The following is a 25,095-nucleotide window of genomic DNA, read 5'->3' as shown; positions in this document are numbered from 1 at the left end:
TGCTAATCTTTGTTTTCTGATGCTGTTTGAATTTTCAGCAGGATGTCTGGAGAATGCATAATTCTTCTTCACACTTTTGATTTGTAAAATTCTCACAATCGTTTTCAAATCCCACCATGGCCTGGCCCCTCCCTGGCCTGGATTTCAGTCCACAAGTCGGGAACGTAGAATCGGGGATTTCCCAGGTGTGACTGTACCCTACTTTTAAAATGGTTGCCTGGGAAGACGTGGTAGTGACTATGTGCAGACCATATTATAGTTCAGGGCATGTACATGACCCTGTATGTAATGAAGATGATGTAGTGGGATTGCTGAACAGAAAGCCTGTCTTAGGACTCTGCCATTGCGTACAAAAAGAATTCCTCCAGCCTTCACCCCTCACATCCACTCACTGCCTCCCACAAATCCCCATGCCCACCCATGCCAACTCCTGCCAACTTATGCCCTGTCATAATGTCCTATAAGCTCTTCTTTCCCTGATAGAACATGACCTTAGACTTTGATTTTTATAAGAATAAAGTATTTGTTACATGACCTCCGTGCCAACCTACTCTCCTTTGCACACCCCATGTCCGTTTATGGTCCCTTTGCAATGTTAGCACAAACTCATGCCAACACACCTACCATGACAACTCACCCACGTCGACCATGTCCAGAGCCATGCAAATACATGATGAGATCTATAAAATAACATTTTGACTGTATATCTCATACATCACTATTTTGAAAAATCCATTTGAATTATCAAGAACAAAAGAAGTAGGAGCAGCAATGAGCCATTCAGCCTCTCATGTCTGCCCTGCTATTGAACAAGATCGTTGCTGATCTTCCACAGGACTGAATCCCTTTTTGTACCAGCTGTTCATAGCTTCGACTCCCTGACATTTCATAAATCCAACCACCTCTTCTTTACATGCTTTCAATAATCTTGCTTCCATAACTCTCTGTGGCAGAGAATTCTAGACATTCTCTGCATCTGGACGCACCTCCTTTGCATCTCCATTATAAATAGTTAGAGACTCACCCATAAATGGGAACAGTTTCTCAATGTCCACACTGTCAAGCCTCCTCAAAATCTTGTCTGTTTCAATAAGATCACCTTTCAGCCTTCTAAATTCAAATGAATAAAGGCCTCACCTCTTTTGCTGTTTTTCAGAAGTGAACACATTTGTCCCAGGAATCAGCTTAGTGAGTCTCTTTTGAACTGATTCCAATGTCAATTATATCTTTTTTAAATAATACAGAGACCAAAACTGTACACAGTATTTATGGTACAGCCTCACCAAGACTCTGTACAGTTGTAACAAGGATTCCCTGTTTTTAAACTCCACTCCACTCACAATAAAAGTCAAAATGACATTTGTCATCTTAATTATGTACTGTACGTGCATGTTAACATTTTGAGTTTCAGGCATGAGAACACCCAGATTCATTTGTGCTGCATTTTCTTTTGGAATCTTTCTCCATTTAAATAACACACTGATTCTTGTTTCTTCCCACCAAATTTATGACCTCATATTTTTCTGCATTAAACAACAACAGCCAATTTCTGCCTATTCACTTAATCTATCTTTATCCTTTGCAGATTTATGTTCTCATCTATCAATATCCCCTCTCACCAATTCTGTACCATCAGCAATGCAGTCTGTCCTGTCTTCCGTGTCAAAACATATCGTGGCCTTAAGTCTGTTCTTAGTTCTTAGCCCTCCCCTAGTTAAGCCTTTACAAAGATCATTAATCCCAAGTCTCTAACCTCAGTGTGTAAACCAATCCTCAATCCATGCTAATACATTACCCCTAATACCATGATCTCCTGTCTTGTGCACTAACCTTTTATGCAGTACCTTATCAAATGCCTTCTGGAAATCCAAATACACTACATTTTTCACTTTACGTTTATCAACTCTACTTAGCATATCCTCAAAGATCTCCAGAGGAATTGTCAAGCACGGTTTCCCTTTCACAAAATCGTGTTGTCTTTGTTTGGTTCTGTTAAATCCCAGTTACTGCATTTACATCCTTTCAACCATATAAAGGCTTTCAACAACAAGCAGTTCATTTAAGTGCAGAATCCATTACAAGAAATATTGAAGTTCATTGACTCACTTTGAACATTTGATAACAACTTGTAATTGTGACTGTAACTGTGAAATGGCAGATATTCTACTGTGATAATGGATGATTGTGAGATCATTCATATAGCAGTAATCTGGCAATTGCAAGTTTATGTCAATAGAGTGAAATAGCAAGCATTTTTGGAGCATATCTTTTGAAAGCTATAAAGGACAGAGCTTTTAGATGTCTTGACAACCTGACACTACTTTTGTCACTTCTTGATAATTTTTGTAGGTCTATTGACAATTCCAATGAGCTTTACAGTTAATGAATGGATGTACTTTTTAACTACATTCATGCCTACATGTTAAAATTCTAAACGACATTTTATCTTTCTGAAAGGGACACTCTCTGACCTCCCCTAGAATGTGCAGATCTGCTCTTTATAGATCTCCTTTACATACTGGGTTTCACATGTCTGGACTACCAAAAAAGAACAAAAAACTGTTGATGCTGGAGACCTGTACCAAAAACAGAAATTGCTGGAGGAACTCAGTGGGTCTGACAGCTAGGAGAAAGCTACTAACAGTTCTGATAAGACTCATCAGACTCGAAACATTCATTCTGCTTTCTTCCCACAGATGATACCAGAGCTGCTGAGTTTCCCCAGCAATTTCTGTTTTTGTTTCTGGATGACTAAAATCTGATCTGAGTGAAGGTAGCTTTGATATTAGTAGCTAGCTGTCTTTGTGAACTGCTCATGCTGAATTGCAAACTGCTTCATTCCAGTTCCTGCAAAAATCGGATGAGCAACATTTGGAAGTGGCATTAGCAATTTCCAGGCGAAACCACCATTTTGCCGTGGTGGATGAGATACTCCAATGTCACAAAAATCCAGGTGTCTATCTCATTCTGACTCTCAACTCTCCGGGATATCTGTAATTTTCTAATTCCGGCCTCCTGTGTATTTTGATTTTAATTTTCCCACTTATGGTGAACATACCCTCCATTACCTCTGACCAAAGCTCTTGAAAATCCTCCCAAAACCTCTCCAAATCTCAGTCTCTTTGTACCTAGTTAAGACATTCCTTCAAACCTAGCACTTTGAGCATGCTTTTGATCATCTAACTGAATGTCTGCTTTTGTTGGTAAAGGCATATGAGGTTGTTAATGTCTATCTTAACAGCCAGAAACAATTCAGATTAACATCTCATCCAAAAAGAACAAGAATCCCTCCCAAGGGAAGTGCTGGTATAGTGGTAATGTCACTGGACAAGTAATCAAGAACCCCAGGCTCATGTTCTGGGGAATAAACGCAAAAAATGCTGGAGAAAATCAGCAGGTCTAGCAGTATTTGTGGAGACAGAAACAGGAACACTTAAATGTTTAAACTCTGATATTACCCTACCTTAGAACACAGTCTTCTTTTCTTTCCAGACCTTTGTGTTATAATCCTTTAGTATAAACCAACCAGCTGTCCTTTGTTGATGGTAAGTTTCTTTTTCCATAAATGCTGCCAAACCTGCTGAGTTTCTGCAGCAATTTACATGCTGTTCCCAGAACATCCACCTGGGGGTTTCTGGTTTGACATAAATCAATCAATTTGGAAAAACAAAAAATCATTGCCTGGTGACAGTTAACCCCACAATGCAGGCTTCTGACCCCTACTTACCTTGGCATTGGGGTCCAAAACCCTAGTGGAAAATTTTGTCTTAGAAAGCGATATTTGCAGGGCTATGCAAGTGGACCGAATTGAACAGATCGTTCAAAGATTCAGCACATGCAGTTTACGCTGTATGGTTCCTTTCTGTGTTGAATGATTCTATATATTTTCAAAATTATTGCAAAACATTAGTGCTGCTTACGTAATGATGAAACACGTAGGTAGTCAGTTTACAGTAGGGAATTACCATCCTGGTGCTTAGGATCAAAACTCCCAATAACATAAATGTTTCTAACTTGATATTTTCACTGATTTTCAAAAATTCTTTGCAATTTTTGCCTTCCTTAATTGCTTTGTGCTACTTACAGAGTTCATTCGGATGCATTGCACCTCCAACCCAGATTGGTGGATGCCTTCAGAAGAACAAATAAACAAAGTGTTCAGTGATGCAGTTGGGCATGCTCGCCAAGGTCGTGCTGTTGGAACTTTTCTCAGTGGCAGTGGTGGTTCCTATTATGAAGGCTATGACCCACAAATATCCCATGATGAAATGTTTAACAAGGGCTGCCATGAAGGATCTGGAGACTAAAGGACAACAGTGTTCATATATAACTGCCACATTGGTGTAAAAAATGAATGTATATTAATCTATGGTTGTATTGGTGTTGACACCAACTAGATATGATGCAACTCAATTTTTCATTAGAACATTTAATTAAAGTAACATTTCCTGCAGAAGATATACCAAAAGTGACCTCAGAGGTTAACCAGCTGTGACTGTGAATAATTTGGTTTATATCCAATTTCCTGAACATTTGAAGTGTTATTCCAGGCATGGAACTGAGGAATTGTATTTAATCTGTCCAAATTCATACAAAGGAATATTATGTTTACAATGCTCAGCCCAGGTAAGGGAGAAACAGACTTTGATTTAAAATTACGTAATTTTCTACATGGATAAACTTGATCAAAACCTAAAATGGTTATGTCGCTGAAATTCAACAGTCTAAGCCTGGGCGTCTGGGTTTTGGTTTTTGGCAACCTATGGAAAATTGAAATTTTTGCAATTAAAATTTGTTGCTGTGCTTTTAACTGTTCCAACTGAGTTATATTACTGTTTAAAGAGTTGCCAAAATAGGAGTTAAGTTTGTCATCTTTTAGATATGTGGCAATATTGTTGCCTGAATGTCGAACTTTACCGTATAGCTTATTTAAATTCGACCCTCACCACAATTTTAGTCACACACTTTATTGTGTGGTGGGTAACTGGTAGCATTTCAAAAATGGAACAGTCTTGTCATGGGAATCAACAAGAAATGTTATTGTATTCTATCAGTTGTTTGGATTGCTAAAAAGCAAATTGAGGGCAGGTAAGTAGAACTGCCTACAAAAATGCTCATTTACCAAGTATCACAGACACAGACCATGGTTATATTGCACTTTGCTTGAATACCTTCTGTCCACGTATACAAGTGCATTAATGATGAATGTTGTAGTATTTGTATTACTTGTACTAAGAGTAATTTTATCAAGGAAATGAATTTTAACAGTAGATAGTAAATTATTTTATCCCATGGAAGATGTTTCTTACATACTTTCAGATTGACTTCTGTGGTGGAAAATTACCACATCTTGTGTCTATAAAGAATTCAATGCACTTGCTGACTAATATTATCAATAAATGTTAAAAGACAGCTAGCTCACAAAATCTAGCATACGTAAATAAAGCATAAGCCATCTCACCAGAAATTAAGAGGAAGTCCCAGGTAGGGCAATATTCAACAACCTGGAGATCTCTTATATCAAAACATGTGTCTTTTCTAGTTTTATATTGTTTCTCTGTGAAGAAGGGTTGATGAAATATGTTCTGATGTGTGGTAAGTCTGTTGATTTGTTTAAGAAGGTAGCATGTTAGGGCTGTGCCGATACTTACAACATGAAGGTAACATGACGACCTGGGAGAAAATCAGTAAATGCTGGAAAACTGTAATTAAAACAGATACCTGGAGATATGCCGAGATAACAAAGTGTGGAGCTGGATGAACACAGCAGGCCAAGCAGCATCTCAGGAGCACAAAAGCTGACCTTTCGGGCCGAGACCCTTCATCAGAGAGGGGGATGGGGTGAGGGTTCTGGAATAAATAGGGAGAGAGGGGGAGGCGGACCGAAGATGGAGAGAAAAGAAGATAGGTGGAGAGGAGAGTATAGGTGGGGAGGTAGGGAGGGGATAGGTCAGTCTGGAGAAGACAGACAGGTCAAGGAGGCGGGATGAGGTTAGTAGGTAGGAAATGGAGGTGCGGCTTGAGGTGGGAGCAAGGGGTAGGTGAGAGGAAGAACAGGTTAAGGAGGCGGGGACAAGCTGGGCTGGTTTTGGGATGCAGTGGGGGGAGGGGAGATTTTGAAGCTTGTGAAGTCTACATTGATACCATTGGGCTGCAGGGTTCCCAAGCGGAATATGAGTTGCTGTTCCTGCAACCTGCGGGTAGCATCATTGTAGCAATGCAGGAGACCCATGATGGACATGTCGTCTGAGGAATGGGAGGTGGAGTTGAAATGGTTCGCGACTGGAAGGTGCAGTTGTTTATTGCGAACCGAGCGGAGGTGTTCTGCAAAGCGGTCCCCAAGCCTCCGCTTGGTTTCCCCAATGTAGAGGAAGCCACACGGGGTACAGTGGATACAGTATACCACATTGGTAGATGTGCAGGTGAACATCTGCTTAATATGGAAAGTCATCTGGGGGACTGGGATGGGGGTGAGGGAGGAGGTGTGGGGGCAAGTGTAGCACTTCCTGCGGTTGCAGGGGAAGGTGCCGGGTGTGGTGGGGTTGGAGGGGTGTGTGGAGCGGACAAGGGAGTCATGGAGAGAGTGGTCTCTCCGGAAGGCAGACAAGGGTGGAGATGGAAAAATGGCTTGGGTGGTGGGGTTGGATAGTAGATGGAGGAAGTGTCGGAGGATGATGCGTTGTATCTGGAGGTTGGTGGGGTGGTGTGTGAGAACGAGGGGGATCCTCTTGGAGCAGTTGTGGCACGGAGGGCGGGGTGTGAGGGATGTGTTGCGGGAGACGCGGTCAAGGGTGTTCTTAACCACTGCAGGTGGAAAGTTGCGGTCCTTGAAGAACGTGGACATCTGGAATGTGCGGGAGTGGAATGCCTCATTCTGGGAGCGATGCAATAGGTTCATCTATGCTTGAAGATGAAAGATAAACGAATGCTCGGATTTGGTCCTTCATCTGAACTGGAACCACAATGTAGGAGATACTGGTTAAGGAGGCGGGGATGAGCTGGGCTGGTTTTGGGATGTAGTGGGGGAAGGGGAGTTTTTAGAACTGACCAAAAGAAAATAGGGGTGGGGCATGCAACAGGTAGCGTTCAGTTTTACTAAGTGCTTTCACAAAGAGTCAGCTAATTGATTTAATAATCTATCAATGCAGCGTGGAATTCTGGAAAGTGATGTAAATGTTTCACACTCAGATAATTTACGATTTAACATGGTCTATCGATGGTGTTATTGTGTGCATACGAGGTGACAGCCATAGGTTGATTAATACTTCTGAATTGGCATATAGTAGGCTGAAGTCCAACTTCAAAGACTTGAACACAAGACTTAAGCAGACATATCAGGACAGTACTGATGGAGTGCTGCACTGTTAGCAGTGCCACCTTTCAGATAAATGTTGAACTTAGGCCCCTGCTGCCATCTGAGATGAGTGTACAGGATTGCATGGCAATATTTTCAAGAGCAGGAGATTTCTCCCCACTGTTTTAAGCTCAGTTGCTGTCTCCAGAAGTAATTTACCAATGTATTTCCTTTCTTGTGTCCTCCATGGACATTTCTAGCATTGTATGTTAACATGAATAGAAACAGTGAACAAGGCCACAGGACATTGATGCTAGAGTCATAAAACACTACCAAGATTTTACAAGTGAGGATAGTGTAATCATAAGTAAAAGAATGACTGTACCATGTGGTGAGTGTAGCAATATTCCAACAGTGGGGCACAGTTAAATTATGGCTCTAATTTTCAGCCGTTGATTCTGAATGGATAGAAAAAAATCTGTCCTACAGAAGAAGATTTTATTTCATTTCTATCCCATGAACAATTTTTGTTTGCCTTTCTTTTCTCTCAATTCCGATGCCCATCAAGGTGCTGTTCCCTAGACACTGGGAGTGGATTTTCCAGGATGATCACCATTGTTTGTGAAGTGCTGTGATGATGTGCGTCACCCTGTGATGGCTCTCTCACATATTTCCGCTGCAAGGGGGCATTTCACAGGATTGGGTATGAACCCTGACTGCCTCCCCACACCGTGGATGAGGACGGCCAGTTACAATGATCATGGATCCAATTGGGTCGGATTTTTTGGTTGCACTGATATTTTGCTGGGAGTGGAGTTCCTCCCCCACCCCACCTCATGTGGAAGCCACCATCTCCATGGAGACAGCCACCATGTGGCAGGTTTGGCAGGGGGACAGCAACGCTGTCAGAGCTGCAAGTTCCATTCCCCAAATTGAGATGTGCCACCAGGAAAAGCTGCAGCATTCGTCCAGGAAAACTCATGCAAACTATAGCACCTCCACTGGAATCCCAACAGAGAACTAACTATATTCTATAGCACTATATCCCACATTCTAAACTATTACCCTGATGTACTTATGTAAGGTATGATTTGTCTGGATACCAGACAAAACAATATCTTTCACTGTATCTCAGTCCATGTGACAATAGTAAATTAAAACAAATCAATTAAGCACAGATCAAGGTTTGAAGCCAAACATCATTATATCATGCAGTATGCGTAAATATCAAAATTAGATCAATTGACAGAATGTTTTCAGTGGGCACTCACTTTCAAAGTGAACATAGGTCAGCAAGTTGGGCAATGGTAACTGACTCTCAGTCTCTGACTGGAGCTCCCAGTTGGGGGACATGGAATCAGTGACAATACTCAATAGAATTAAATCACAAAGATAATATTGATATTTTAACTTTTAAAAAGTGCATCAGTTTTTAGCATGAATGTTACTCTGCAATACTTTCCGTAATTGCAGTGCCAGCATACTTTCTGACAGGTGGTTCTGTTGGCTGCCAACACAATAGTGACTCTCTTCGATCATCAGAAAATGCTGCACTATTAACCACAGTGACATCACTTTCTGCCTCAGAGGGAGATATATTTGTTCTGCAACTGGACTGATGAAAAATATCATCCATGGGATAACTCCTAAGCATTAAGGTTGAGCACTTTTTCCTGTGTTCTTTGCGCCGTTAAAGTGGCTGGTCAGTGCAGTGAAAAGTAAACGTAATTACTTGTTTGTTAATTGTAAAGGATTGGTAACGTTAGCATTCTCACACAAGTGTACTTCTCTCTGTCTTAATTACAAGTGTGCACTGATCTGGAACAGAGACTTTTTGTTATGTCTTGACTACCTTGTTTTTTAATTTGACACTGTATTTAGGTTCAGCAGTAGTGTCTATTTTATCAGGTTGTTGGTTTTAACATCAACAATGTGATAGATAATGTACGTACAGGTATATGACTTTATTGTCTCAGATTTCTGTATTTCATTGACATATTAGGATTTTCCAGTTTTGTGGTTTTTTTTAAAAAAAAAGGAGTGAACAGCAGGGGGAAGAAATTGTACACATTTGTGATTTTGTATGTAGCAATCTAATCTGTAGTATGTGCAAACAACTGCCTTAGTAACAACTGTGACATCTCAAAAGGCAGGCAATCAGAATGACTTCATTATGAAGTTTTGTCTAATAAAGACATTGAAAACAAGTTTTGATTTTTTTTCTTATTTATTGTTTCCACCTTCACACATTTTACTTTAGTGCTTTTAGCAATCAAATCATTTGTAGAGAAAACTCAGGAAGTGGTAGAACTGGAACAAAAACAGAAGTTGCTAGAAAGGTTTTCTTCACAGCATATGTGAAGAAAAATCAAGAGTTAATGTTTCAGGTCCAGTAACCCTTGCTCATGAGTCCCCTATTGTTTGCGATACTCAAATAACTTGAAAATGCGAGGGGAATGATAACTAAGTTCACATGACACAAGTTTGGCCCTGTGGTGGGCAGCAAGGGGGAAAGGTGTTCCGTTACAGGACATGAACAGATTGATCAGATGAGTGGGTCAGTGACGGAAGGAATTTAACCCTGATAAGAGTGAGACGAGATGTATTGGAAGAAGAAACAAGGGAATATTCAATGAATAGCAGTGCGTAAGGAAGCTCAGAGGGATCTTGGGATGCTTCTAAGGAAGAATCACTGGACTCAAAATGATAACTCTTTTTTTCCTTCACAGATGCTGCTAGACCTGCTGAGCTTTTTCAGCAACTTTGTTTTCGTTCTTGGGATGCTCGTTCACAGATCCTTGAAGATGGCAGGACTGGTTAAAATGGTAGTTAAGGAAGCACATGGGACATTTGCCTTTTTCAGTCGTGGCATAGATTATAACAGCATATGATCATTTAGAGCTGTACAGAACTGTGATGAGGCTACTGGTGTAGTATGGTGTGCAGTTCTGGACACCACCCCACAGGAAGGATGCAAGTGCACTGGAGGGGGTACAGAGGAGATTCAGCAGAATGTTGCCTGGGATGAAGCATTTCAGCTATGAAGACAACTTGATAAACTCAGGTTGCTTTTTTGGGAGCAAAGAAGTTTGAGAGACCTGACAAAGGTGTACAGGATAATGAGGGGCATGGTTAGGTGATGGAAAGCAGCTGTTTCACTTAGTCAAAGGGTCAGTAACAGGGGGCATAATTTTAAAGTGAAAAGGTGAAGGTTTAGAGAAGATTTGAAGAAAGATGCTGGTGTTCAGGAATGCACTGCCTGGGAAGGTAGTTGACACAGGAAACCTTGACATTTAAAAAGCACTTGGATGAACAGTTCAATTGTCATGACATTCAAGGGTATGTAGTATAGTTTTGGTGGCACAAACTTGATAAACCTTTTCCATACTGTATGATTCTAAGCCTTCCAGCAGCTGAGGTCTTTGACACATTTGCAACTTCTAAAAGTTGATAAGTTAGCATTCAAGGTCTGCCCTAAGCTAGGACATATAATATAGAATCCATTAGATACCAAAGATCTGTCTGCTATTTAAATCTGAGTGAGAAGGCAGTGAAGTCACACTCAAGATGAGGAATTCAAAGTTGCAAGGCTTCCAGAAAAAAAGCTGGAGGATCATTTAGCCATAAAATGGTTGAAGGAACCCCAATGATATCTTGTACCTTGATGGATAACTGAAAAACTGAGAAATTAAACTGAATTCAAGATTTGCATAGAACAGGTGAATAGACTCTCAAGACATCATGATATAGAAGTGAACTCGAGCAAAAAAGTAAAAAGTGGAACTGCATTTATAATTAAGTATTTTAATTGGAACTAATAGTGCTGCTTCAATTTTTCCCTCATACACAGAAATACAGTCACTTCTCACTATCAATGGAAGAGAACAGCCTTGGGTTTGTGTAGAATATACTTGCTCTGCAGTATCTGCTTCAGTTCAGTCTTGGATTGCAGACTCAGTTATTGTCACCTACTGCACCCAGGTCACCTCAAGATGTTAACTTTGTTTCACTCTCCACATACTGTCAGACCTGCTGAGATTCTCCGGCATTCTGTTTTTTATCCACATCTCAGCCATCCAATGAGCATGCAGCATCATGCTCTACCAAGTCGAGGAATTCACTACAACACTCGAGATACTTGTGGTGCTTCCAAGACATTAAGCTCTTCAGATCCACTTCCCTGATAAGACAAATTCGGTGTTCCTGATGTGGTCTTCTCTACATCAGAGACACCAAATGTACACTAGGTGACTGCTTTGCCAAGCATCTTGGCCTGGCCCATAAAGGCCAGCCCACATTCTCGGTCACCGTCCATTTCAACTCTCTTTCTCCGCCCCCAAAAAAAAATGTCCATCCTCTGCCTTCTCCAGCATCACAGCGATGCAGAACACACCATGCTCCCCAATCCCATTCCCCAGCTTTTGAAATTCAGCTGCAACAGGGATGGATGGGTGAGTAAGTAGGAGGTAGATGCACTTGCTGGATTTTACTTGCCTTCCACCTTCAAAGCAGACAGTATGGGTTGTATAACGCAGCAGTGAAACTCAGCTACTTCCTATTCCATCAAGATTTTCCCCAGTTCTAGTTTCCTTTTCACTTCAGGTACTTACCAAGTTTCTTTAAAACTATAAATAAATCTTTGCAGACATGGAGTGCACTGTCTAAAGTTCTTTGCATACAGTTTTTCCTGGAGTTGCTGTAGTTCTTGTACCATTTGTAAGTCAGCATCTTCTGATTTTCAACTCTTAAAACACGACAGCAGTTTATCTTTCTCCACTTCTGCAATCCCCTTCCAAGCAAATATGCCAATCTATTTATGAGTGTGAGTGTGGCATTAGAAAGTGAACACGATTCTCCAGTTAAGACTGAAGCAGTATTTTATAAAGGTTAATCATTCCTTTGCCTTTGAATTCTTTCCCCTCTGCTTATACAGGCCAAAATCCCAAGTCACCACACCCACCAAATTTGTGCACATATACCCCAGGATCTCAAAGGAAAGCAAAATATTGTGCATACTGATGACCTAAAACAGTAGTGCTGGAGAAACTCAGTAGATCTGGAGAGAGAGAAACAAAGTAAAAGTTTCAAATCCAATGACTTCTTCACAACATACACTTGGAGAACTTACTTACACTTTTGATATTTTAGATTTTAATATTTGCAATTCTCCAGTTCTCTGGCACTAGGCCTGTATCTAAGGAGAATTACAAGATTATAGCCAGCACTTCTGGTTGCCACACTTACTTCCTGTACTGTGTTTGGATGCATCCTATCCAGCCAGATTTTCTAAGACTAGCACCTTGAGTTGTGCAGGGAATTTAATGCAGAGACAGTGAAGGGACAAGTGCTGTAATTTTCCAATCTTCCCCAAAAACATGGGAGATGCCACAGGATGTGAAAGTACCACTTGTGAAACCCTTGTTCAAAAAAAGCATGCAAGGATATTCCTAGTAAATGCAGGCCTGTCAGCAATGACAACACATATAAAAATCTAGTTAATAAAACTGAGACCCACAAGCGGAGTGTTAGAGCTATCATTGTTTTAGTAACAGGCTTAAGGGCAGAAAAGAGCAAATTACAATGGACTTTCAGCCAGGAACTTAATAGCGTTTCTAAGGGTCTTCTCTCAGACCATAATATTTTTGACATATCAATGACTTGGATAATGCAATGGAGTAAACTGTCGAAACTTACCAATCATAAACTTGGAGAAGTGGGAAGAAGCACGAATGAAACCACTAGCCATTGTTGTGGTGAACTGGAATGGAGAGATGTAATTTAATTTAGAGAGCTGCAAAGGGTTGCATTTTGGAGAAGGGTCAGGCTGGAGTAGTAAAGGCTAAATGGTATCATTCTGAAGAGTATATACGTACAAGATGGCTCAGAGGTTCAAGTGTAAAGGTCTTTGGTGGCAGAACATATTCAGGGAACTGTTCTCAAAGTCTATTGCGTTGTGGGTTCATTGATGTAATGAGAATAAAAGTAAGTAAGTTGTGGTAATCTTTATAAAGCTCTTGTAAGGCTGCGAATGGAGCACTGTGCCCAGTTTGATCCTCAAATCTTAAGCAAAATGTGTAGATATATAAGGGGGTGCAGAAGGCTTTCTTGTTCATATTGGAGCAAAGGATACCCAGGGGGATTTGACAGAAGTGTACAAAATTATTACAGATTTAGATAAAGTAGGCAAAGAAGAAGGGTTTCCTTAGCCAGTGCAATGGCTGGGAGACACAAGTAATGACTTGGGCAAGAGATACATGGGAATTTAAAGGTTTTTGTTTTACACTGCAACTGGTAATAACACGCAACTTGCTACCAACAAGCGTGGTGGTGGTTGAGATTCATAATTTAAATACAGCCAACATTTTATTAACTGGCAGAGACTAGCAGTGTGCTTATTGATCAAATATTCTGGTTGATCAAGAGATCTACATAATCAACGTAACTAAGTAATGGAAACATAACGCAAGGGTATACACATCGCTGTTTATTTACAGAATAAATCACTTAAATAATATTGTCTTAAATAAAATTTACCAGGGTGCCTTCTGACTCTTACTCACAACTGACTACTTAAGGTGTCACGGAGATTGCAATAATACAGCAAACTTGACGGTATTTGAGGTAAATTTTGCCAATTTATCAAGAGTGCCAGTGAAAACAAAGTTTGCAAAACAAAACTGGATAGGCCTTGAAGGAATAAACTTGCAGAATAACAGGGATAGATCAGTGAAACAGAACTGACCAGATTCCTCTACAGAAAGCTGATATAACTCAATGACTCTTCATAATAGAGGACACTCAAATTTTCAGCCAATTTCTTAAAAAAAGTTGTTCAGACAAGGCTCTTTTAGCTTAGATTATTTATTCATATTTTGCACTCAGGATCTTTGAATCCGACATCAAAACCCAATTTGGTAATGCATAATGAAATTACAACTTAATAAAGAACAAAGGGCTTGGTGGAACAAGTACATTTACCAGTAAAAAAAAACTGCATTACTGCTTGAAAAGACAAAAGATTCCAAACCAAGGTCCTTAAATAAATTAATTTCACAAACAGACATACATCTAAAATATAACATTGAAAATCAGTCTGATTCTAAAAGGAACTGTAAAAGAAGATGGACAAGATGTACCAGGTTTGATAGATAAATTTATTAAGACAATTGCATTAGGTAGTGTCTTCCCTAATCACTATCCTCTTCAAAAAACCTCCCAGTTTTACTTCTTTCTTGAGAACATGAAGCAAGTTAACTGATCATTAAACAAGTATTGCTAAAAGATGACATTGTCAAAGCTTTCCTTCTTTCATGGATCAGGACAAAAATGCCAATTTAAGGGAAAGCCAATATTTATACTCCACTGTATAAAGAAGAGAATGCTGTACTTTTTCCAGAAACAAACACATTTAAAGAATACAATCTAAAGAAAATCTATTCCTCTACATTATGTAGAATAAAAATAATTACCATTCAACAGAACTCCATTATTTTCAGTAATACAATTCTTCTACCAAACTGGTTGAAGTTAAAGCAATCAAAAACACGTTGTTATAGCCTTTTTCACTAAAAAAAAGTGAATGCTCGAAAAAGTCATTTCTCAATCTAATTAAAAAATGCTATAGAATATTTGGTGAAGACTGGATATAAAAACCTCCAAGTTTAGCGAAGCCGTTTTGCAGGCTAAAGGCGAGGGATACCATTTTTGAGCAGTTTAAGTTTCCAACTACAGTACTACCAGATTTGATGACAGATTTGTTATTGCTACCAGAATAATAGCCCTGAATTCATAATTCCTACTTCAAAAAATATTTCTTGAAAACTTTCCATGACAGCTATCCTGTGACTATTATTTCAGCACAATGTGTCAAAATTCACTGTTTGAATTAGAAGCACAAGCCATCAGAAATTGTCTAAACTTTCTCTTATGCAGGATGCTTATCCAACTAGCAGACAGATTTCTAGTCTATCAGCTAAGATCCATCGCGTAAGTTTTTAGTAAACCACAGCGCCACTCAGTTCTCTTGAATATTTCTTTCTCAAATTAGGTTAAGAAAATATATCACAAAAGGAAATTTCAACATTCATAGCAGCTTTGGTTTCAACAGCGTTACCTTCCATGCTTTGACAGCGATTGTACATTCTAGTATAATCTAGTTATTTTTCAATGTAACAGATGGATATATAGCTGTAGCAATATCGCTCTAGATTCAAAATAAATATCTTCATCCCATGAATATGTTACATAATTTAAATGATGCCATCAATTGTTATTTCTAATTTAAATGCCTGCACCTTTATTTTCCTAAATAATTGCTGATCAAACTATAATTATTTTGAAGGGGTAAAATGGAAAATTCTACCTTCTTTCTGTAAAGCACTGTTGTTGAAATTCCAACATTACTGCCATATGAATACACTTTGGTTTAATCAATTTCAAAGAAAGTTAACTTGTGGATTTTGAATTTTATATTTAGTGAGGTCTCTTGCCATTTAATAAAAGCATGACCAAATTAATAAAACTTGATCTAATTCCATTTACTTGGCATTTTAACACTTTAAACTTCATCAAAATACTTTCTCTTTCAAAAAGTCCTTCCAATTTCAAATTAAAATCTTCCATGCACATGATTAAAAATCTTGATTTAAAAAAAAACTATTAACTTTAGTTTGGATACTTAGTTATTATACCAGTAAATTCAATGGATCCATAAATAAGGTTTTATTTGCAGTCAGTTTTCACTTTTTCTGTTATTATGTCAAGGTTGAACATTATGAAACAGACAGTTTGAACATTGTACAGCTTGAATTTGGAAGATTTGAGTATACAATTTACATAAGTCAACAAAAGCAACTAAAATGTTTCAATAGAAAGTTATGCAATCATCCAGTTTGCAAACAAAGTCACTAATCCCCCACATCAGGCACTGTTACCATTTCATTAACTCAAAATAGTTGTTCTGCCAGTATATAATATTATAACTACTTGCTCAGCCACATGGAAGTTATAACACGATAGATCACTCCATAGCACTGCAATTCTCAAGTCTGTCAATCTTACGTATTTTAACTGTGCAATGTCCTAAAGCACTAGAGTCATAACATCATGTGATGATAACAGCTTATAATAACCACAATAAGCATTGCAGTACTGGCTGCAAGTAACAGTCATCTCTGTATTTGCAGTGCTCTTCATTAGATATGCCAGGCATCTTCACAGTCCAAGGTAATTATAAAATTTCTAAGTCAACATGACGCACATCAGGATACTTTTGCTGAAATAAAAATGGTATACATTAATCAGCTACATTGTTTTTTTAAAAAAAAACAGTATTCGTTTTCAAAAGCAGGTTACTGCTGTCTACGTACTGCTTTACTGTACTGTTAGAGCACCTTGCATGACTTTGCTGATCAAAAAAATAGACTGACAGGCAATAATTGGTGGGTTAGATTTCTCCAACTTTTTGTGGACAGGATATACCTAGGCAATTTTCCACAGCATAGGGTAGATGGCAGCATTGCACAAGACTTGGGAGTTGACTATCCAGCCCCGACAGCCTGTTTCTCCATTCATTAAAATCATGGCTGATTTGATTACTCCACATTCCCACCTGCTCTGATACGCTTTCACCCTCTTGCATGTAAAGAATCTATCCACATTTGTCATAAAAATATTCAGAGACACTATTTCCACCATCTTCAAGATGAGAAATCCAAAATCTCATGTTCCAAAGAAAAAAAATTTAAACCATCTTAAATGACATGACCCTTTATTTTTAAAATGACCCCCTCATTCTGGATTCACCCAAGAGGAAAAATCCTTACCAAATTCACTCTCATCTTGTATCAAACTCATCCATTCCAGGTATTAATCCAGTAAACCTTCTCTGAACTGATTCCAATACATTCACGTCTTTCTTTAAATAAGCAGCCTGACACTGTACATAGTACTCTAGATGTAGTCCCACAAATGTATTGCACAACAGAGCATAAACTCTACACTTCTGCGTTGAATTTCCCTTGCAATAAATGACAACATTCTACTGATTTTCATAATGATTTGTATGTTGTACTTTTGCGGGGGAGAGTTTCAAAATCTCCCCTTCCCCTACTGCATCCCAAAACCAGCCCAGTTCATCCCCTCCCCCCACTGCACCACACAACCAGCCCAGCTCTTCCCCCCACCCACTGCATCCCAAAACCAGTCCAACCTGTCTCTGCCTCCCTAACCGGTTCGTCCTCTCACCCATCCCTTCCTCCCACCCCAAGCCGCACCCCCAGCTACCTACTAACCTCATCCCACCTCCTTGACCTGTCCCTCTTCCCTGGACTGACCTATCCCCTCCCTACCTCCTCACCTACACTCTCTCCACCTATCTTCTTTACTCTCCATCTTCGGTCCGCCTCCCCCTCTCTCCCTATTTATTCCAGTTCCCTCCCCCCAGCCCCCTCTCTGATGAAGGGACTTGAATTCAGTCTGGCTTAGAGGTAGAAACACTATCACTGCATTACAAGACCCCAGTTCTTCAGGGTAATATCCTAGGCCCAACCACCTTCACGTGCTTCATCAATAATCTTGCTTCTATCATTAGGTCAGAATGTGCACTCAGAAAATCCTAGTATGCAGCATAATTTTCTCTTTAGATACTGAAGTATATCCGTATGCAAAAAGAAGCATTTAAGTTTGAGATGAAAAATGGCAACTAATATTTGTGTCAGAAGTATAAGCAACATCCATCTTCCCAATGATGTTCAATGGCTTAACATTGCTGAATACTTCAATATTAACACTTTGGGAGTTATCATTGATTTGAAGCTAAACTAGACCAGCCATATAAATATTATGGCAACAACAGAGGGTGAGTAACTCACCTCTTGACTCCTCGAAGCCTGTCCATCACCTTCGTGGTTCAATAGCATGTGATGGAAAATTCTCCACCTTCCTAGATAAATGCAGTTCCAACAACATTCAAATAGCTTCACACCATCCCACACAATGCAGCAAGCTTGACAGGTACCCCATTCACCGCCTTCAACATTTACTCTCTATACCACTGAAACAATTGCAACAATATGTATTGCAGGAACTCCAAGTCTCTCCTAAACACTGGACTTCTACCACCTAAAATGAAGCCTTCTTCCAAGCCTCACACCAGCGTAACACAAACTCTCGACTTTCCTACAACATTGCAAGATCAAAATCCTTAAACTCCTTTCCCAATAGCACTATGGGTGTACCTACACCACATGGACTACAGTGATTCAAACTAATGGTTTACCACTCCTTTCTGAAGGGGAATTAGGGATGGGCAACAAATGGTAACCTTGCCAGTGATACCCACACCCCATAACAGAACTTTAACAAAGAAGAGGTTCCATTACCTGAAGGTACAAGCTGAGATTTTGACTGAGATGCAGGGGATAAGGAAAAACTATTTCTTTCAGCAATTGGTAAAAACCTGGAGCCCAATGCCTACAGAAGTAGAGATGGTCAATGTGAAATTGATTGGACACTTGAAAAATGAACCTGCAAGGTTGTGGAAATGGAATAAAGCGATGGGGCTAATTAGATTCTTTCATAAAGAGCCAGCATGAACTCAGTGGGTTGAATGGCTTTTTTGATTCAGCAATGGTTCTATTTCTTCATTATGTCCACAAGAACAGCAACTTTTGTTATTTTTCCATTGTTTCTTGCACTATCACATACTTGGAAAATTTAGACAAAAAGTCAGTCCTTGTGCATACTTGGTTCAAATAGATAGTACCTTGAGTGCACTCTCTAGCCGGTCAACCTCAGCTCCCAGAGTGTCAATGATATTCTCTCCGTGTTTCAGCATAAATGCTTCCAAGTCTTCGGGAGTTTTAACCTGCTGAATTTCCTGTAGTAAAAAAAAGTGGAGAAGTTCAAATCCCTGTTTGAACTATTAGATCAGTTAAAATTGATCATTTTACAAAACATAACCACTGTCAAATATTGGCAGAACAGTGGAGAAAATAACACAAAACAAAAATAATTGCTGGCATGAGTAAAGATTGAATGAAGTTAAGCAATAAGTGTACCATAGTTCTACAACTCATATGATCAGGAATCAAATAGTTATAAAATAAAAATATAACATGACAGGAAAGTAAAGTAAAAAGGAACAACTATCAAAGAAAACCTAAACAGAACCTTCAACAATGCTTACAACATAGGAGATACAGCACAGAAACAGGTTATTTGGTTCAACCACTTTATGTGGATGTTTGCACTTTACCTTCCACCTCAAATGCATCTGTATGATTTACTTCAACTGCTTCCCATATTATTGGGTTCCACATTCTAAGTAGCAACCACAAAAAAAAACTGGAGAAGGTCAGCATCTGAGAACAGCACAACAGTGAAATGTTTCAAGTCCAATAGAACTGTTCTGAATGTGTTTCTCCAGCTTTCTGTGCATTTCTCTCGATTTCCAGCATCTGCAGTATTTTATTTTTATTTGCTAAAAGTGGTTTGTTCTGAATTTCCTTTTGGAATTCTTTGTGACTACCTTGCAGTAAAAGCCTTAACAGTGCTTCCCCAACAAGGAAATACGCAGTGTTTGATTTACAAAAACCTTGGCTCACCCCTCAACCTTCATTTTTTATGAAAGACAGAACGAGCCTGTCAATGTTTTCTCCACGTATATAACTAGCCATTTCTTTGGTATCATACTTCTAAAGATGTAAACTCAAAATTTGGATGGAAAGGAGGAACAATAGGGAAACAATTCTCGAGTAGCTTTTGTGCTCCTGAGATGCTGCTTGGCCTGCTGTGTTCATCCAGCTTCACACTTTATTATCTTGGATTCTCCAGCATCTGCAGTTCCCATTATCTCGAGTAGAATTGGTTTGATCACTTAGACTCAAAATGTTAAATCTGCTTTCTGTGCACAGATACCGCCAGACCTGTTGAGTTTCTCTGGTGATTTGTGTTTTGGATTCCCAGCATCCACACTTCCTTACTTTATTCTTATTATTTTAAATTAACCTATCCCATCATTCATTTCATAATTCACTCATGTCTTTCTGTTGTATCGCATACAAGCAAAATACATTTAATATTTATATAATGTCTCTATTACTCATGATACTTCCCTGTCTGCCAGTCACTGGTCCACGCTACATTATAAAGTTCTAATTTTACATGCGCCTGTAAACCATTTCAAAACTTTGTTTCATCGTCCTTGATCATTTTGTTTTGTAGCTGCTCTTTGCCTTGATAACTATTAATGTTATTGCTAATCTGTCAATATTTCCTCCATTCATAGATTCCTCCACTGATTCTGTACCTAACGTATACCTCTTTCCTAATCCTCAAAGTAGTGATTTGAGGTTGTTACTTAAGATTCTTAACAGGTATGAAATGTGTTCCTGAAGCATTAGAACGAGGACACCTTTATTCACATTTATAGAAACGATTTAGACTCAGGAGTCAAAAATAATATTCAATATTTCCAGACAACACCGTATTTTGGGGGGGGGGGGGGGGGGGGCGGGGGAAGTACTTTACAGCAATAAATCAATAAACTTACAATAATAGAAAGGTAATTAGCTACTTAACTTCAATACATTTAGTATGAAGTATATTTTGATATGAACATAAGGCAATCATATGCCTAAGAAAACTGACATTTAAATGTGTTATATGAACAGAAGATACTGAAGTTACAGGTAGAAAGGTGCAAAAAAGTCATAGGCGTAGGAGGGCAAGTTTCTTGTTCATGAAATCCATGGTGAATGCATTCAATGTTCTGAAGTACCAATTAAGGAGCACATGTAATATTTGATTTAATATTATGTAATGAAATGGGGTTATTTATAAATCTTGAAGACTAAACACAATGTTAGCATTTTCCCACTGGGTTTGAGAATTATTCAGTTAATTCTGAAATTACATTTCTTAAAATATTAGAAAAGCCAATTATAAAAGAGTTGACTAGGATTGATTAAGAAATTAAGATGGTGGCAGATAAGCAATGGCAAATGATTAGGAAATTTTTAACATTTTGCAAATGAATATACATCATTTGAGGACAAAAACCTCACTAAAAATATGCTAGCATGAATAAAAGTTCTGCATGTGAGTTTGCTTGCTGAGCTGGAAGGTTAGTTTTCAGACGTTTCGTCACCGTTCTAGGTAACATCATCAGTGAGCCCCTGACGAATAAAAGTTATGGATTATACAATGTTAAAGGAGCTTACAGTGTTGCTGAGAGGATGCTGAAGATTGAAAGGGTTATAAGCATCAAGAAATTGGTAGAGAAAAAACAATGACAGTAAGTTAGCATTAAATGTAAAACCAACTTGAAGACCTGATGATCTTGGAGACAGCAAAAATTACCAGCTGGATTAAAGAAATGGCAGTAGTATTAAATATATTTTCCTTTCTTTCATTGAAAGGAATGAGGATCAATGAGATCAAGGAATTTAATATTACTGAGCAAATTCTACAGGACAAATTAATGGGACTAAAAGCTGACAAATCCTTTGGGCTGGGGCCTACATTTAAGGTTTTAAAAATTATGGCAGGAAGATGATGATGGTTTGATCTTCCATAGTTCTTTCGATTCCAGAATGGTCTCTATAAGGAAGAAAACAGAACACAGCAAACTACAGGCCATTAACAGTCAATATAGTGTGACTATACTTTCCAGAAAAAAAAAAGTTGTAAAATGTGGGGCAAATATTCTTAATTTTCATTTTAACACCACAGAATAATAAATTATCCTTGTCCATAAGGTGTGCTTGATACAGCCTAAACCACATCCCTTCCCAGTCTTTGAACTTGAGCAGGTATTGCATCTTTAAACATAAGAAATAGGAGTAGGCAATCTGGTCCATTGAGCCTGCTCCACTTTACAAAAGATCATGGCTGATCTTTCAGTGGACCTGTTCACGCATTAAAACACTTAATTCTTTACTGTTCAAATATCTGTCTGTGTCTTAAAAACGAGGAAGCCTTAACTGCTTTATTGGGCAGAGAATTTCTGATTTACAACCCTTTGGCTGAAGAAGTTCCTCTTCAAATCAGTCCTAAATCTACTCCCCCTTATTTTGAGACAATGCACCCTAGTTCTAGTTTCACATGTCAATGGAGACAACTTCCCTGCTTCTATCGTATCTGTTCCTTTCACAATTTTATGTTTCTAAACAATTCCCTCCCTAAGTGATAGAGAAAGTCCACATAATTTGTTATTTTAGTATGTTACATACGTTTAAGACAATGTCAATGTCTTGTTTCTCCAGGTAAGATCTTGTCACTATTCTTCCATCAAAATCGATCTCTGCTTTAAATCGTACTGTGCTTAGACCCATGTCAGTAGCCTTTACATCATGCACAGCCCTGGTGAGAATACAAGACTATTTTAGAAATTGATCACATTTATTCTTTAAAATAAATGGAAAAGAGAATAATCAAAGAACACAGACATATTATTGCTGTTAATCATGCAAGAGAACCATGAAATTAGTGAACGCACATTTGTATTCAATCTTTCAGAATTAATGTTAGGTGAGTTGCATAGTTGAGACATTGAAAAAGACTGAGCAGTTCCTCACTGTGAAAGGCAACTTGAGCTGTTTGCCAACACAAGAAGCCTGAATATCCAATATTTATCACAAACAAATTGGACTCAACAAAGAATATGGAAAACCTACACTTTGTGATATAGTCCTATTTTAGGATGTATTTTCATTATCTTCTTCATCTCTTAACACTATGATTAGATTTATATCCTCATTTATAATACTGCTTGAATTGTCCAAACACCCTTTGGTCTAAAAAGTGCTGCAACAATTTGTCAAAATTTATTCCATTGCAAGTTGAAGATGCTGGCTGTACTTCAAACACAAACAAGTAAATATTATGAAAATGTTTTAAGATAGTGAGATTCAGTCAAAGGTAAATCATATTCAGATTAAACCATGGAAAAGGCTTGAGGGCTTCTTGTTCCTACAAACAGGCTAAATGTTTTAAATGTAAAAACCGAGAAAAAAGCTTAAAAAATCAATTAACAAATTGTTTTGACATATTCTTAAGAGCACAATAAAAATGTTTTTACAATGAGACTTTTGCCTTCAGCTCCAATATGTAACTCGGTGATTTCACCCTACACAGAAATGTAGTTACTATTTGGGAAGATGCAATTTAGTTTCAATGCATGTCAACATCAGAACCATCAGGGAATAAGTAGCATGCCCTATATCAAACTTTATTATTAGATCCATACCAAGATAAACAATGGCTGCACCCTGTATAACCAATGATAATACTGGTAAGATGGTTAAATGGTTCTTAAATCTTGCATCAGAATTAAAAGCACAAGTTTAATAAAGGGGTGCTATTCCCCACTACATGACATATCTGGGAAAATCTGACTATTTTTAAGCCTGGCTAATAAAAACTGGCCTGTGTACTCTAATATCTAAGGCACCTGCACTGGAAATTCATCAATCACTTGTAAAATTTCATTATGATACTCCAATGAAACTATCACCTGATAAACCCTGGCTAATCCTCTGCCACAGACAGCAACCAATCTATATTTCGTCATTAATACTGTCTCTTTCAAATAATAAAACCTAGGTGCTGTTTCTCATTAAATTTTTGAACAGGCTGTTTGGTATAACCTTTGAATTCAGAATCATGTGTGGTATTTCAGCAGAATTTGGCTAAATTTATAAAACCTCACTCTTTACTTTCAACCATTTTAGTTCAGGTTATGAAATTTGTAATCCATAACTTCCAAATGATTCCACACTGTAGGGAATCTAATCTATTCTAATCTCCTTGCCTGATAGACAAGTAGGAAAGTAGCCTATTTTTGTGGCCTTAAGATGTAGTCACAATAGCATGGGGAAATAATCCAAGATGTTCATCTTGTAACATTTGAATTTCTTTTAGTGCCACTGGTTGTCCCCAACCTTTTGTGAAACCAATACTGTTTTAAATCTTTCAGGTCATTTCCTAAAATAAAATCAATTACTTACACAAGTATTTGTTTCGGCATTCCCACTACAACTTCTCAACTTACCAAGTCACCTTTTAATGTAACTGTGTAAGATGTGATTGGTTTGCAACCTCCTTGTATATTTGCAATTAATACTTTCTCCTTCATCAACCCCTCTGGACGACAAATAGTACCATCAACTGTGGTTTTTGCAACATTTATTCATGTATGGGAAATGGGTACTGCAGTCCCCAGTTGCATTGGAGAAGGTGCTGGTGAACCACTGAACTCCAAGTACACTTATCAAGTCCGCAATGCTATTAAAGGGAATTCAAAGATTTTGACACAACAACACTGAAGGAAGAGTGGTACGTCAAGGTGGCAAGTGGCTTGGAGGAGGAGAACTTGCAGGTGACAACGTTCCGCTATTCTTGCTACCCTTTTCAGTCACATGGTAGCAGTCAGGGATTTAGGAGGTGCTGCCCAAGGCTCTTTGGCAAATTTCCGTAATGCATTTTCCAAAAAGTACAGACTGCTACTAATGAAGCTCAGTGGAGTCAGACATTTGTAAATGTGGTGCTAGTCAAAAGGGAAGCTTTGTCCTGGATTGCATCAAGCTTTTTCATGTTGTTACAGCTGCATTCCTCCAGGCAAGTGGGGAGTATTTCAGCACACTCTTGATATGTGCCTTGTAGATGGTGTACAGGCTTTGGGATTCAGGTGAGCTACCCCATTGCAGTATTCCTAGCCTGTAGTCTACTCTCGTAGCCACTGTATTTACATAATGAGTCTAGTAGAATTTCTAGTCAATGGAAATTCCCAGGACACTGAT

The 25,095-nt window shown here is 38.6% G+C and overlaps 2 protein-coding genes across 6 annotated transcripts in view; one reads left to right on the top strand and one right to left on the bottom strand.

Annotated features, from left to right (window-relative positions):
* LOC125455813 (BEN domain-containing protein 4) overlaps nucleotides 1-6,058 on the top strand; it is a 52,315-nt gene extending 46,257 nt beyond the window's left edge. The window contains exon 5 of the mRNA XM_048538292.2: nucleotides 4,087-6,058. Coding sequence (XP_048394249.1) covers nucleotides 4,087-4,307 — 221 coding nt within the window. The 3' untranslated portion in view covers nucleotides 4,308-6,058. The remainder of the gene's footprint in view (nucleotides 1-4,086) is intronic.
* Nucleotides 6,059-14,139: 8,081 nt separating this feature from the next.
* Nucleotides 14,140-25,095, bottom strand: part of slc30a9 (solute carrier family 30 member 9) — a 130,205-nt gene continuing 119,249 nt past the window's right edge. For all 5 annotated transcript variants that reach the window (XM_048530082.1, XM_048530055.1, XM_048530092.1 and 2 more), the window contains 3 exons: nucleotides 22,528-22,657; nucleotides 19,059-19,172; nucleotides 14,140-16,568 (listed from right to left, as the gene is read on the bottom strand). In XM_048530082.1, the coding sequence (XP_048386039.1) occupies nucleotides 16,524-16,568; nucleotides 19,059-19,172; nucleotides 22,528-22,657 (289 nt within the window). In that variant the 3' untranslated portion in view covers nucleotides 14,140-16,523. The remainder of the gene's footprint in view (nucleotides 16,569-19,058; nucleotides 19,173-22,527; nucleotides 22,658-25,095) is intronic.

Source organism: Stegostoma tigrinum, chromosome 1 (assembly GCF_030684315.1).
Source record: "Stegostoma tigrinum isolate sSteTig4 chromosome 1, sSteTig4.hap1, whole genome shotgun sequence".
Lineage (NCBI taxonomy): Eukaryota > Metazoa > Chordata > Chondrichthyes > Orectolobiformes > Stegostomatidae > Stegostoma > Stegostoma tigrinum.
The sequence above is the reverse complement of the archived record's forward strand: the minus strand, read 5'-3'. Positions and strand labels throughout refer to the sequence as shown.